The sequence below is a fragment of the Apostichopus japonicus genome, chromosome 2 (assembly GCF_037975245.1).
Source record: "Apostichopus japonicus isolate 1M-3 chromosome 2, ASM3797524v1, whole genome shotgun sequence".
Lineage (NCBI taxonomy): Eukaryota > Metazoa > Echinodermata > Holothuroidea > Aspidochirotida > Stichopodidae > Apostichopus > Apostichopus japonicus.
Genome location: NC_092562.1, coordinates 5218396 through 5233562, shown reverse-complemented (window position 1 = coordinate 5233562; position 15167 = coordinate 5218396). Strand labels below are relative to the sequence as shown.

The following is a 15167-nucleotide window of genomic DNA, read 5'->3' as shown; positions in this document are numbered from 1 at the left end:
TTACTGTTCTAAATTGATCTTGGACGCTGGATTAGATCAAATGACATTATACACGGGAAACTGTCTTATTATATATGTAGGCTTGAAGGCCTCAAATCATGATAAACTGCCATATATTTTTGGGATTACAGAAGGAAAATGCCAAATTCTAATCTCATTTAGAGTCACCTGATGCTTCCATTTGCTGGCTTATATTGATTGAAAGGCTCTTATATAAAGTTAGTCTTTGGAAGACTTATGTGCAACATTCGTAGTTATATAAGCCGAATATGGCCGAACACGACACGGAGGTGGATTAAAGCTCAATTCCAGACGTCAGACAGATTTGTCACGACAAGCGGCCGCGAATGTTCTAATCGGTGATAGATTATAATAAAAGTTTGTCATGCATCAGGTGCAAAAAAAAACTAACTTGTTACGGTTAAGGAACATACTCGGTACCCGGATGAACTCTTGCGAGCTACCCGGGCTGCACAACTGCAAGTTGGTTGCGGTTCATAACTTCAACCATAGAAGCCTAGTTTGAGTTCACTTCGACTCAACTGGTGGCTTCAGTGATAATAGGAGAAGTAATGACAATGAAAACAACAGAAGAAAAAGAGATAGAAAATTAAGGCATTATATCAAATTGTGTGGGACACAATTTTTGTTCTGTATTAGTCATCTCATTATCTGAATACAATTATGTTATACAATGACTGCGTGACTTGGCCGTCAGAAAGACTCAAATTTACAAACGAACGTAAAATTCAACTTTGTCTTCTTTTCCCATCATTAATATACTGGTGATAGTCAACCTTTTAAATTAAACCCATTTCAACGACAATCATAATGTTAAGTATGCCTACTGGATATAGATACGTGTTCGACTCTCATAGGCTTAAATAATAATAGTAATGTGGACTTTTGCGATGATTTATATACAACCGAGCTATAGCTACCACCATGAACCAGTTATTAATCGCAGTTAAACATGGTGTATCTGCTTAACGTGGGCATCACTACCTACATACGCAGATGTAGGCTACTGACTTAAAGCACTGTGCACTCACTGATGCCGCAGTCCATATGTCCACCACGGGTGCCTACCAGTTTGGTCGAGGATTTTGTAACATATATCAAAGATCCTCTCCCGAAGTTTGCCTCCCCACCCAATCCACCGACTAAGCCTCTTGCACCGCCCTGGCCCATGGCCCAAGACACGAGGACTGTCATCACGTGACCATTAGATGACTATGATACAGGCGTGATGTAGCAAGCTAGTACAGTGTTCGCCACTGAATCAATAGGTTCCCTTTAACAACCCAATAGTCAGAATCTCTGGACCAATTCTAAATCGCATCTAAGTTAATTATTCAATTCTTTTATGATTGTCTCAGCAAAACTGCTAATTTATAAATAAGGATACTTTGAATTTAAACTACTGAGACATTTTGCATTTCAAACTGTCTCCTTTCTAATTTCATTAACTAATGATACGCGTAGATGACGTATCAGGTAACCTTGTGGTTTATCAGTTCAGATTTATATGTTTGGAGAATACCCACCTGCTCAATGAAACCCGGGGTTCATATTCAGTACGACTTTGGTAACAAAGATAACCGGATCATTCCAAGAAATTTCTAAAAACAATTGCTACTAATAGATTTACCTTAGATAACAGCTCAAACTCATAATTAATCACTGCTGACTGTCGGCGTCAATTTTGGCAACTCTTCAATTTCCCACACAAAGAGAACCTGTTGGATTGAGAATCGCCGCTACAGTGAGTGGATTACACGCATACCTTGGAGGTCATAGGTCACCTCACTCTCGTGAAAGACTTGGCGCGGTACGGATCGCTGTTTATCTCTTTCTTCTCCTATCCTTCATTTTCTCTTCTCTGCGTTTCCTCTGCAACGAATTTTCGTTCTCTTCATGCTATGGATGGGTATGTATTTAAATTACCGTCAGTTTAAGAATTAATCCTCTCTGTCAGCTTGTCAACTTGTGGGTTACTTTTAATTTGCAGCCTTCGACAAGTTGTAGTAGTTTCGCTGGTAACGTGAAGTTGTGTTTCCGTTGTTGTTTTACAGTTAGGCCAATGTATTGGTTAGTACTGTCGTGGTTGCCTAGGCCTACTGTTGATACCGTGTTTTGTAGGCTAGGTGGTATTGATAATGTCATATGAAGTGTTAGTGTTACTGATACTTGTTAGACCTAACAAAATCACGCTAGTAAAGTAGTTATACGTTCGTAAGTAGAGCGATAAATAGTTGCTGATTATTGCAGTCCTAAAAAACTGAAATAAGTTGTTGCTTGTTTGTAGTGTTTCATGGTGTCTTTGAGAAATTTGTTGTATGACTGTAACGACAAGCTCACTGGCATGACGCTACACTACAGGTAGGCCTAGACATAACAAACATTAAACATGTTACTGTTACTTAGTGCTAGTCTTACTTATGAGGCCCGGCCTAACCTTAGGCATAAGATAGTCCGCATTTTTCAGTGACAGAAGTCAAGGCAGTCACCATTTTAATTTATCAAGTTCTAGTAGCCTAACTTAGAAGTTAGAACTTCTGTATTTATGCTAGGTTGTCCTGACTTGGCATAGCCTAGAAGCCTAGGCTGAGTTGGTTAAATTCATCAGTTGAGTCATAACAATAGGTAGTAACTAGTATTAACACTTGCATGTGTCTAAGTCCATGTCTTCCCATATTGAGCTACTCTTATTCAGTCGTTCATTTATGGCATGATGTGTCTAGGTAATTATTGCAAAAATTAAAGAAAGAAGAAGTTTTTCACTGATCAGGCACACATACAATTTATGTTCCATTTTTTTACACCTATACCAACTGTTATTTTACATAGTACCATAATACACCGTAATTTTTACCTCCTCAGTTCAGTTGATTTGAGTTTGTTAAACTATCTAAGAAAATGCACCACTTTTCTATGTTTCTGTACTTTAAAGAAGTGAAACAAGATTCATAGCTTCAGATCCTCTTGATTATCCCTCCAAAACCTGACAGAGCTTTGTAAATTACACTTCGCCTAAGTTGCCTTACCACTATAATAGATAGAGTGCATTCATTGTCCTATAAGTTTTTTACTTTATTACGAGTCTTGGCATGTTTACTCTTGTATAAACTTGATAAAGTATTGTAATGAAGTGGTAGGACATAACTAACTGTTCAAATGTTGGGTTGCATTGCTACATGTAAGGCTATCACTTTTGTCCCTTAAAAAATATGACATGGTTCCTGTGTCAAAAAACTGCTATGTGTACATTTTGTGAATAATAATGGATAAATTATTTCCTGATAAGAATAAAGTCACCAGGCTCAGTTTCCCACTGGCAGACAGAATATTACAATAGTCCTAATGTACAGTACATAAATTCTTCAACATTGTTTTTGAACAACTGCCATTTTACTAAACTTTCTCATAGCTCTCGGCCACCTCTCTCCTTAATCCTCTCTCCTTGGGAGTTTCATGGTAAATTTAGTGTTGGTATTTCCTATACCTGACAAGGACTATGCTTGTAAAGTATTTGCTAAATTTGAGGAGTTTTGACCTTAGAAAAAAATTTGATGATTTTTGGTACATGTCATTTTTCTTGCAGATTTTTTTTCAAAGTCACACAGCGTACCTAATAGTGACCTCTACTGGGTCTAACTGTTGCATTTTAAATTGTGATCCAAGAATGGTCGTCCTCAGTAACAAAAGTAGACACCAAGTGTGCAAACTTCTTGTTTTTTTTACAAACAATCAGGGAACCTGACCTTAAAGAAGACTCCAAGTGCTCAAGTATTTAAGGTAGTTTTGCCTGAAGGTTGTCGGCTCAGAAAAATTGTTGTCTTATAATTTGGAGTGCTTGTACCGTAACTGTTAATAACAAGTTGTCACTTGGATGAACTCATAAATCTATAGCTCTCTTGTCCAATGAAAGAAATAGGGCCACAATTTAGCCCTCAAAATGGCAGCCTTGGAAAGTCATGCAATTTAATAATAAATGGATAATGTTTCTTCTGTATTTAGTGAATATGGGATGTTCAATGTTGGTAGAATTATTTCAATGGTTAATTACTGTACTCTATTCAATATCATTTCCTCTTGATTGTTAAGTGCTGTACCAGTAAATGGACAGACATTCTCATAATTCCCTGTATTGGTAATTTTAGACAGTTGTTTGTTAATATTTTGTGTAACGTTATCTTGTGAGATTTCTTTCGAGGCACCTGTATATTTGTACACGTACATTCCAAGATATCTCTACGTTGCTGAGCAGGTCACTCTTGTGCCAAAAAGGTTGTATAATTTGCACAGTTACAGTGCACGCTGGCAAATATTACACATGTTATTATGCAAACCCTCTGTCTCTACTTTAGTAATGGTCTGATGCTATCACAGTTCACAAAGGGGAGTCTGAAATGCTGTCATTTATCACTCCAATTTTTTTTTCTTTCCAAGGCTGTCTGTATTCTTCATTTCTAGGATCAATTCCCCCATTTTCCTAAACAATTTCACGACCGACTGAGTTTTGGCTCCTCCTTTTCCAAAATAAGCGTAAGGAAAACTTTCGGAAATGAACACGCTGGGGTTCAGGTTCAACAAGTGAGATATATATATTCTTTCTCCCTTCTCCGATTGTTTTGTGCGCTTATAAGGATGGCCTTACTGGAGCAACAGTAATCTTATCAGAAGTTTTCTCAACCATTTCTAATAAAAATTCACGGTTTCTGTTTCTGAGGATTAGCTGCTTTTGAAAATTTGGTTTCGTGCAATAATATGCTGGGAATATCAATGCAAGTATGTGTGATAGTCTTGAAGAGCCTGTAAAGAAAGAAAGTATTATTGGCAAAAAGGAATTCCCTCCAAATTGTGGCTTTTTCCATGAATATACAGTGTTGTATTGTTCTGTTCTGCTTGGGGTAGAAGTTTCTTTTGAAGTGAATGTTTGCTTTACCTCTCATTGTAGAGTCTGTTTACATTTTGGGCGACTCACTCGGGTAGATCAAATTTTTTGTCCTTTTATTTCTGGAGAATCTGCTGGTAGATTCAAGTTGTGCTTATAATGTGTTCTACTTATTGATTGTGTGCAGCACTACTAAATTCTCAAGGAGTTTCTTTTGAACACTGGTGTTCTTGTGTTGCTTGTGTATTGTACAGTTGTATGTATGTACAGTATAATCTAGGTACTGTACTGTGAGGTAAAGTGTACAGTGATGTACAGGAAATTCTAAAGACGGGGGATAACTTTGTGCTCAAACTTTGCGTGGCACTTTCGAAGGTGCTTAACCTTGCCACATATAAAAACTAAGATGGTGTCTTCGTGCAAAGCACTGGCATACATTTCTTGCATCTGTATAGTAATTTTCTCATTTTTGCGTAGCATTTTATGAGATGCGATACCAGTTGGAATATATACAATATTTAAATGAGAAAGCTTCCATATATCTGTACAGCTAGACTCCCATGGAATATAGAGATGATATTTTAATATGTTTGTGTAATATTTAACTGGAAAACTTGTACAGTACTAGGACATATACATGTACACTTTAACAAGCAATTCACCAGAACAATACAATTTTGAAGCACTTGGCTTCATTTTGGTTGGTTATTTCAGCAAGTTACATCCACAGAGTGTGTACTCGAAATAAGATGAAATGAAGACACTGTCCTAGATCTATTTAACCAAAGTTCTGAAGATTAACGAGGGATTAATTAAAGAACAAGTAGTTCATCGCCTTGAATTTCATCTTACTTTTAAGTATTAAACCACATGTACTGTACTGTAATGTACAAAAACAAATTGAAAAAAGAAACTAAGAAGAATAATAAAACAATTGTTGAAGTAAAAATTGAAAGTAAATCAGCAGGAAAAGTATAATATTATTGGACACTGAAACTTAAAACTAAAATTAGATTGTAAAAATGAAAATAGAACTTTACAGTTTGAAATGTATATTTGCGAACATGATGTAAGAAATCAAATTTTTGATGAAATTTGGTCGAAAGTTACGAAGAACCTGATTGATTAAGATGTACTGGCAATGTTCCATAAATAGGAAAGTATTACTTAATATGATGAGGTGTCATGAGTTGCGATTCATACAAGAACTTTGAGCTATGAATTGTGATAAAATCACACATTTACTGTTTTGTTAAATTGATTTGCCCTTGCCTGCAGTTCATGTATTGCTTTGATAAAAAAAAAATTTCAAGTTGCATCAGCTTTCTGGGTTCCTGTCTTTCAAATTTGATATTAGCTTCCTGGCTTACCTGTCTCATCACAACATTAGTACTCTTGCTCAACACTGTTAGGTGTGATCTGGTGATCTCTTTTACACTGTAAATACACCCTGAGTGACCGGTCACCAACAGTCAATGACCCCCCCCCCTCCTCATTCTGCCATGTATGATGTTTGAGGGTGATTTATTTTCTTTCTGGACTTCGTTGTCCTTTCCAATCTACGAGTTTGGTTTCTATTGAGACATCTTTCACTGTTTTCTGTGTTACTATATTTTCTAAATTAGTCAATACTTTTGACTTTTTTTGTCAGGTGGTTTAGCTCCCTGTTATGGCTGTTGTTACAGCCCTATTCCTAGGGTTCAGTTGCCTTTTGTTTCTTTACCATTAAACACATCATCACAGATTTACTAGATAGATTCTCAAAATTAATAGGAATTATTAACTCCTTTGATTGATCGCAGTCAGGGAAAAAAAAAAACGTGGGCATTGCATTTAGTTTGCTCTCTTTTTACCTCTATCAATGCTCTATATATATATTTTTTTATAGGTCTATCTCAAAAATTCTTTTCAAAACCCTTTTTCCTCCAAAGGATATAACGACATTTGACCAAATTTGGAAACACCCCATGGTCATACTCACAAAATGGAGTTCTCTTGGCATTTTTTTCCCTTTTCTTCATCAACAAGCTCTGTCACATGATGAGATGGCCTCTATTTAACTGTTACTATGAACTTCAGGTCGTTGAACGTTTTTTGGGGCTCTCACACGGTTGTTTATGTCATGAGCATCTATTTGGATGAAGGAAGGACAGTAGTTTTATAGAGATGGATATATATTTTCTCAAGTGGCTAGGGAAAATGTCACCACGGTTACAGAGAGGTCAGATTCTATAGCTTATTACCACCTTCATAGCTGTGAATGGGTTCTGTTTTAAGAATGGCCTGTCATCCGCAGAAAATCTGTCATGCTGATGTTATGTTGAATCTGAGACTTTCTCACTGATGGGTGGGTGGGTGCCTTGTTTGTTTGTTACAGTTTTTCGTGATAGTGCCAGGGGGCCACACTTTAAAGACTAGTGACACTCCGGAACGGCTAGTAGGCCTACGCTTCCGTCACCTCAAAATCAGGCGGTTTATGTATGCCAACCCATATATGTGTGTCAGTCTAAAAATAGATTATCTCGGTCAGAGGGCAACCATAGCTCATTTATAGGCTTAATCCAAATGTTAAACTCCCATTCTCTGAGATACTGTACACATTTATAAACACGACTACAGTTTGATCGTCACTGTGTGTCTCCACACACACCTGTTTACGCACAACTTTGATACTCTCATCTTCTGTATTTTATAGGAATAGTTACACTGCACAACCAGTACACACAGTGCATCCATATATATACCCCTACAATTATGCCCACTGTCATTAAGTACCACCTGCTGTAATGTACAGTATTAGAACTGTACACTTTGGTACAGGAGCAAAACTCTAACCGTGGTTGTCTTTTCTAGGTCACTGTCATCAACTAAAGTAATTTAAATATTTAAATTTAGTTTTAATTGGCTTCATTAGTATTCAACTGTGTAGATTAAATTGCTTTTCATTGAGTAATTGTTTTGGGGATTACAGGCATTTGTGGACCTTGGGGAGCTCTCAACTTGCAAAGTGCAGACAATTCAGACAAGCCAGACTTCTAGATTTAACCTCTAGAGATTAAACAGTGATATTTCAGCAAACTGTGTACATTTGCAGGACTAACAAAAGTTAAAATAAATATATACATGTGCATGAGAGAAATGTCTTGTACAGTAACCCTTGGAAAAGTTTGTGAAACCACCTTGCATGAATTGTAATCTTTTGTAAAACATGGAATCAAAATTCAAATGGAAATTTTACTCCATTAGTGAAGGAGAGGCTGGCTCACAGAGATGTTAAGGCTACATCCCACAGTCAAAACTATATTTAGTCAGCTATATCAAGAAAAATTTAATTTTCTGCAGCATGGAGAGAAGTTTGTATAGATGTTTAAGTACTGGGCTATGTTTTCTTTTCTGCCAAAGTACCAATTTACTGATTTCCACCAATTTCTTCAACAAGATTTATCAAACCTTCTGTATACAGTATCTATTTGTCTAACTAACTGTGTTCAGGTGAGGTTTCTTGACCTTGTGTGGGTATAGTAAGTGGTATCCCATCACATTATCTTTTTCTTTTGTCGGGTAATCAGTACTATTTACTTGATCAATGAGACATGATCATTTTGTGAGGATATTTTCTCCTCAGACACATTATATAAAAGATCTTGATTCAGGTCAAGGTCTATTGTTTTCCATTTCTTTTGTTATGTGACATTTATAAGGTACTATTGTATCTTGGCTCAGCTTATTATTGGTATTGTGTTATTTGGATGCTTCAGAATTCTGTACATGATGGTACAGTAGTTCATGTGTGTATTACCAGTAGTGTAAGTCTGTGTGTACTATATACTTGCAAATATGCAAACAAGCAGTTTGTATTTCAGTAAATTAATTCCCAGAAATTTTATATCAAAACTGATGAATGTAGTCAAGTTTGTAACATTTGTATGTAACTGATTCAAACTTACTAAGGCAATACTGTTGATTTGTACACCAGTCAGATAAACATTAATTTGAACAGCAAGGAGAACTTCTTCAAAATTGATCAATAATAAGAAATAATTTGATTTTGTTCCCGAGTTACAAACGAAAACAACATGTCCCAAATGTTAGGTTTTTATAATTCTGATAAATTTGACCACTGAGTGCCTGCATCCCTAAATATGAAGTGAGAGCAATAAAAATGATCTTTAACATTTATAGAAATATTTTGATACAGAAGTATTGAACTAACAGCTGTTAGACCCCTTCCGCACCCCTTCCCTTCTCTGACCCCTAGGTGTCACCACTCTCCAGGTCTAATAAATCAATTAAAGACCAAGAGAGGAAATACTCAGGCTACATAAACGTTCATCTCACTAAGTGTTGTATCTCGATAACAGTACTTAATGACACACTGCAGGGACTAATCTCTCCGGTATCACAAACTGCTGTGCAAAATGGCCAAGATGTATAGCAGTTTTGTACATAGGAATTGTTTCGTATTGAATGTGAGCAAAATTCTAAGCCCATAAATTCTAGACAAAATGAGAAAAAAAAAACACTACATTTTTTTCCCTGTGTTGTATTTCTTTATTCATTTTACATCATAGTTCAATGTGGTGATTTCAAATATCCCATTCACTCACACTGCACTGATCAGTTACCATTCTCAAGTTTGTGTCGCAGTTTTGGGGAAAAAAGAAAGGTGTTTAATGGTACGCTTTGAGCCACTTACTGTACTGTAGTCTGAATTTGTAGTGTCTTACTCACTCTCTCAATATATTCTTCATGTTGCTTTAATGCTTCACCAGACCCACTATGCACTGGTTTGATAACAACATGTTAATAAAACCAAACATCAGATACTGTATATTCTTTCCTTGATATAACAGTCTTGATAAATTGTCTAAGCTTGGAAGTAAAAAGTTGTGAGGAAATCAGGAAACGGTTGATGGACTGGAAAATAAACTTGTCTGCTCTTTCTTTTCCTATTGTTTCAGAATTACTTCCACTGATATGAGTGAACTCAACGGTGCAGGAACAAAGGTAAGCATATTAATGACTCCCAATGTACCAATTCTCAGCAACATTAGCGCCCAGACACTCGGCAGAAGATCTCCTCTATGGGGGAAAGAATAAGGGAAGTTAGGTGAGGGGGGTGGTGGAGGGGGGAGAGGGGTGAGATGCTGTTGGAAGTGCAGGCCATACATGAAAAAGTTTATCCCCTCCCCACTTTCATCTTTGAAGTCGTCTTTTGAAGTTCTTGCCCTTAGCTTATAATGCTTTAGACAGTCTTGGTTGGGGTCAAATACCTTGTATACTGGTGTGTGGGGGGAGGGGGGGCAGGGATACATAGCCTTCAGATTATTGGAAAGAAGCAAGCGATAAATGCTCTGATTAGATGGACGTTAAACCAAAGTTAAGGGAGTTACCAAAGTTAAAGGATTTTAAAACCGAAAAGAAGTTTTGGCCATCATATAAAGTAAAAATCAGACGCTGCCCTACCTCCACGTTTTTCGCAGTCCCGTTTTTTTTTTTTCCCTTTTCGTTTCCAGTTTTTCCTGTTAACCCAGCAGTACCCCCCATATGGTATGTTTGCACTTGAGTGTTAGCCCCTCCTCGCAATAGCCATCTTGTTTGACATGTTAAAACAAGAGTCAACAAGTGACCTCCCTGATATTCCGGTCACCCCCGGCAACTGCTGACTTAAAGGTTTAACTCGAGTGTTGATCTTTTCCAAACTGGGTTTAGTTTGAACTCTTGGTTGACGAAGTTAGCCCTCTGCTCGAAGCTGTGTCTACAATACCGTCCAGGACCAGCGAAGTCCCCCGTATACTGCATACAGTGCAAGCCCAGCCTGTTTGTTCAATGCAAAACTGTTGTTTGCTTGCAAGTATTGTTAAAAGTTTTGCTTGGAAAGGAGAGACAACACAGACACATGAAGTGCTTATTTTCAGTCAGACAATCCACTTGTGGTAGAGCCTGGATTCTCTAACTTTTGTTGCGTAGTAAAAACTACACCGCTCAGTTCTGGAGAGAGAGATAAAAATTTATTTCCACAGCTTTGGTAAATAACAAGTGTCAAAGGTCAACTACATTTACTTCCTGTCTCTGACTTATTCCCACAGTCGATATTCTGTAATCCTTCGTTTTGGCAGGTCTTGGAAGTCATGTTACGTGATGGGAATGGTGGTCTACTGTATAGTAGTTAAGTCTTTGGGCTGAAACTGAAATAGTGTAGGGAGAACGTGGAGCAATTGAGGGTGGGGAAGGGAACAGAGATAAGAAATTATCATGAAATATGAAGTCATGGAAAGGCCATTAGATTAAATAATTCATCAGTAGTCATCCCTCACTAATTGCTCTAAATTGTCAACTAAATTGTCAACTGACACTTTATACATGTACATATCTGTCAATAACCGCCATAAATTGGTGATTTCAAGTACGGTATATACCCTCAAGTCAAATCTGTAGATTTTGTAACCTTGTGCTGTACCAGTAAACAGTAGCTAACTGGTGCTGTAATATGTATGTAATATTGTTCACAGAGATCTGCACTGAGCTACAATACACAATGGTTGTTGAATCATTTACAGGCTTGCATTAAATTAAATGTCACCACAGATGTGTTCTGCCAGAGATTTGTTTTTGTTTTTTTGACAACATCATTATTAAGTATACCGGTTGTACGCGGGTTGTACGAGGTGTGTTGAAATAGTTTGTGCATTGTAGACAGTGCTTGACATTATTTAGTCGTAAACCTCAACTCTCTAAGCATGATACCAGTGAAAAGTCGGCTGTGAGGTGTAATGGAATAAAAAAAAAATACCAATTTCAGTTACTGCAACAAGTTTGAGCACAAGGTTAATATACACATTTATGTAGTATGGAACACTGCGCCTGCTGTCTGCACTGGAATTAATACTTTGTGGAAGTAGTAAAACAACTGTATTGCTATAATGTAACCTTAGTTGTTACTCAATTACATCCAGGTCCTTAACCATGCGTTAGTTATCCAGTCCTAGAATAGTGAATGACATTCTACAGTCTCTGCTAACAACGTCATAAAGGTCTTGTGAAGTTCTTAGTAAGAAATGTTTCAGGTCTGTTTTCCAATCACTGCTCAATATTGGGCTGTCAGAGAGTTTTGTTCGTGCCATGTTTACTTTGATGGTAATTGGTGACCAATTTCCTCTGCTATTTAACCCTCACCACTGTTATCAAAATAAGCTGTCTGAACTTTCTCGTTCCCTCATAAAAAATAAATCCAAGTAATTGTTTTTTTTTAAAAAGCCAGAGTTTAAAAAGCAATATTATTTTTGGGAATGCTTTCAGATGAAATCTAGAGGATTTAATTATCTTTTAGAAATGCTCATTTCACCATTGAGTATCAGTTGACTCCAGACTGTTGAGATCTTCGAAAGCAATAGTGTTTGTCCTCAAAGGGAGAGGACAGATAAATTTAAAGTTACTTTGGTTAGTTCTCTCTTGGCTCTCTCCAACATACATAATTTGCACTTTTCCGTTGACCTTAGCTCAATGACTGGAAAATAACCTTTTTTAATATCTATGGATATAATAGCTGTAAACATCCTTTCCATAGGAGGAGTGGGGAGGGGGAGGGGTGAGTGGGGGGGGGCAGGAGAGGGAGTAGGAGAATTGATACCTCTTCATTGCTGTGGACACAGGTCTAGTAAATACTGTATTAAATTACAATGTCTACATTGGTCAATTCATACCGGTGGTCATCCACACGATGAAAAATGTCAATGACTTCAAAACCCAAACATTAAGAAGTAACAATGAAAAAAAGACTCATTTCCTGTGCCAGTGATGTCATGTATTGATTTCTGCTCAGTCGAACAAGTAACAAAATAACCAAAAAAAAATGCACCTCATGGGACTTGTTGTTAATGTAAATTTATACACTGATTTGATATTTTACATGATCTCTTCACCCTAAAATGCCCCATGTACCTTGCAGTTGCAAGGTGCCTTGAAAAAAAAACTATTTAGAGGTTTAGATCTACTAAACATTAACATGAAACACTGTTAGAAGTTATTTTGTTACCATTTTCATAATTGCCAACTTTGTGTAAAGAGCAGAAATAAGAATTGACTGCTTCTATTAGGAAGTGGTCACATGCATGCGATCACGTATCGGATAGGTCGTCTCAAGTTCCTGGATAGAAGCCTGATTCTGATTCCAGTCACATCCCAAAGAGTATAGTTGCATGTGTTTCAGACACACATCCTGCAAAGTACATCTCGTGAAGGTCACATAACTGATATAGGAAAACCAACTGTTTCTGTACCCAACAAAACATCTTGAAGAATCGATATCTCTGTAGCTTGAATCGATCATCGACCAGAGGTATTTTACGGTTCGTTCTGCACGGCACATCCTCAGTCTTTGACTCGCCTCATATTAAAGATAGGAAATGGATTTTAACAGAGGAATTACTCAATTTGTAAACAGGGTTTTGATCAAAGAAAGGTTAAGTCACTTCCCCCAAACAAGTAAGGTTTTGGTGTGACATTCTAATATGGCAGTACTTATCAGATTACTAGGTACACATGCATGTGTGTGTGTGTGCGTGTGTGTACAAGTTATCATGAATATTGTACCTTCTGCCACTATCCAATTCCTTCCTCATAGAAAAATAGGATCATCCCCCACCCCCCTCCCACTTCCCCCTTCCCAAATCATTTAAAAGTTTCACCAACTAATTCTAGTTTTTCTACAAGTAACTTTCCTGAGATCCTAAGTACAGTACAGTATATATATGCAGTGGAGAATACATGTTGTAACTTGCACAACTATACTGTACATGTACAGCAACTGTACAGAGTCTTATAGTGTGATTGATCATTTTGTGTTGTGTCATATTCATGCTTCCATTATATATTATACCCTGTGTGTTAGTGTGTGTGTGTGTTTCTCACCAAAGAAAAGAAAAGAAATGTGGATCAATGGCATCCTTAGTAGAACAGACACTGGAGCTCTCTGTACCAGTGAAGGTCTCAGAATTGATTGTTATACAGCGAAGAGAGAGGAGATATTATCTAGGACAATGGGGTGTGTGAATGTTCAATGGAAAGAGATTGACCCCTTCGGGGAAGTTTTCTGTCCTCACCACTCTCAATAGAAGCCTACTGCCTACTACCTCTCAATAAAAGCTGTACAGTAAAGTATCATCACACTTCCAAGACTTGGTATCCATGTGAAGTAATGCAGTAACCAGGAAGTATCTGTAAAAACCGATATTAATTGTACATTATACTGTATTATACACTTGGGGGGAAAAGGGGGGGGGGGAATATTTTAGGTGTTTTGCATCATTTACAAAGCACTTTTTTGGGGATGACTTTTGATCAGCGCTATTTTGCTGAAAATATCAAAGTTCTGTGTACAATACTGAGTATTACATACAGTATTCAAATTATCCTAACAATGCGGCCATTTTGCGTCATGGTTTTTCTGTATATGTGAATGGATGTGTATCACCAAACTAATTGATTCCTGGACTCTAGCATTTAACTACTGTAAGTGCACTACAGTGCAGTACAGAACAGTGCAGTACAGTGCAGTACAGTGCATTACAGTGCAGAACGTAGAGTGCAGTACAGTACAGTATGTTCCTGTACGTTCCTTAACGTTTGAATCTCTAACACAATTCTAGGTACATGTGTTATAAAGAAAATGGATACCAAGTGTATGGTTTGACACCACTGTTGAATAGGTAGACACCATTGGGTGACCTTCAAATTTTTCAGCTGTTCCAAATAAAATGGGGCTGTTTCAATCATTTAGAAATTTTCCAGGCATTTTAATGCGCATGTATATATTTTGTAATTAATATTTTAATGAAAGTACAGTATATTGTAAACCCTCTTGTATACTGTACATACACTACTGAAAGCAATAGCCTACATATGCTATAGGTAAGAATACTCACTAGTGCATGTTAAAGTTTATTTCACTGTATCATTCTGAACGTACAGTAGATCTGTTAAAGTATTCTAACAAAGGGAAGTCAAACTCCTGGATAACTAATCAAAGTATCGATGGACGCAGTTTTTATCAGACACTTATTCATCTGCAAGTCTCTATAACTGTATGGGAGTCCTGAATATGTTGAGGTCATGCCCATTGAAACAGAACAAAATGATGTCTTTGTGGTCTTAATTAGTACAATTAACTACATGTATTCCAAAAAACATGTTTCAAAAGAAGAAAATATTAACAGACAACCAGAAGGAGGAAATGAGTAGCCAGAAATAAGGAAAAGATTACTGTATATTA

At 37.0% G+C, this 15167-nt stretch overlaps 1 protein-coding gene across 6 annotated transcripts in view; it reads left to right on the top strand.

The window, feature by feature from the left end:
* Positions 1-1632: 1632 nt before the first annotated feature.
* LOC139975528 (polypyrimidine tract-binding protein 2-like) overlaps positions 1633-15167 on the top strand; it is a 120990-nt gene continuing 107455 nt past the window's right edge. For 2 of the 6 annotated variants that reach the window (XM_071983557.1, XM_071983525.1), the window contains exons 1-2: positions 1635-1930; positions 9859-9904. In XM_071983557.1, the coding sequence (XP_071839658.1) occupies positions 1923-1930; positions 9859-9904 (54 nt within the window). In that variant the 5' untranslated portion in view covers positions 1635-1922. Of the gene's footprint in view, positions 1931-9858; positions 9905-15167 lie in introns of all 6 variants that reach the window. The other 4 variants (XM_071983549.1, XM_071983541.1, XM_071983532.1 and 1 more) reach the window with 4 other exon arrangements.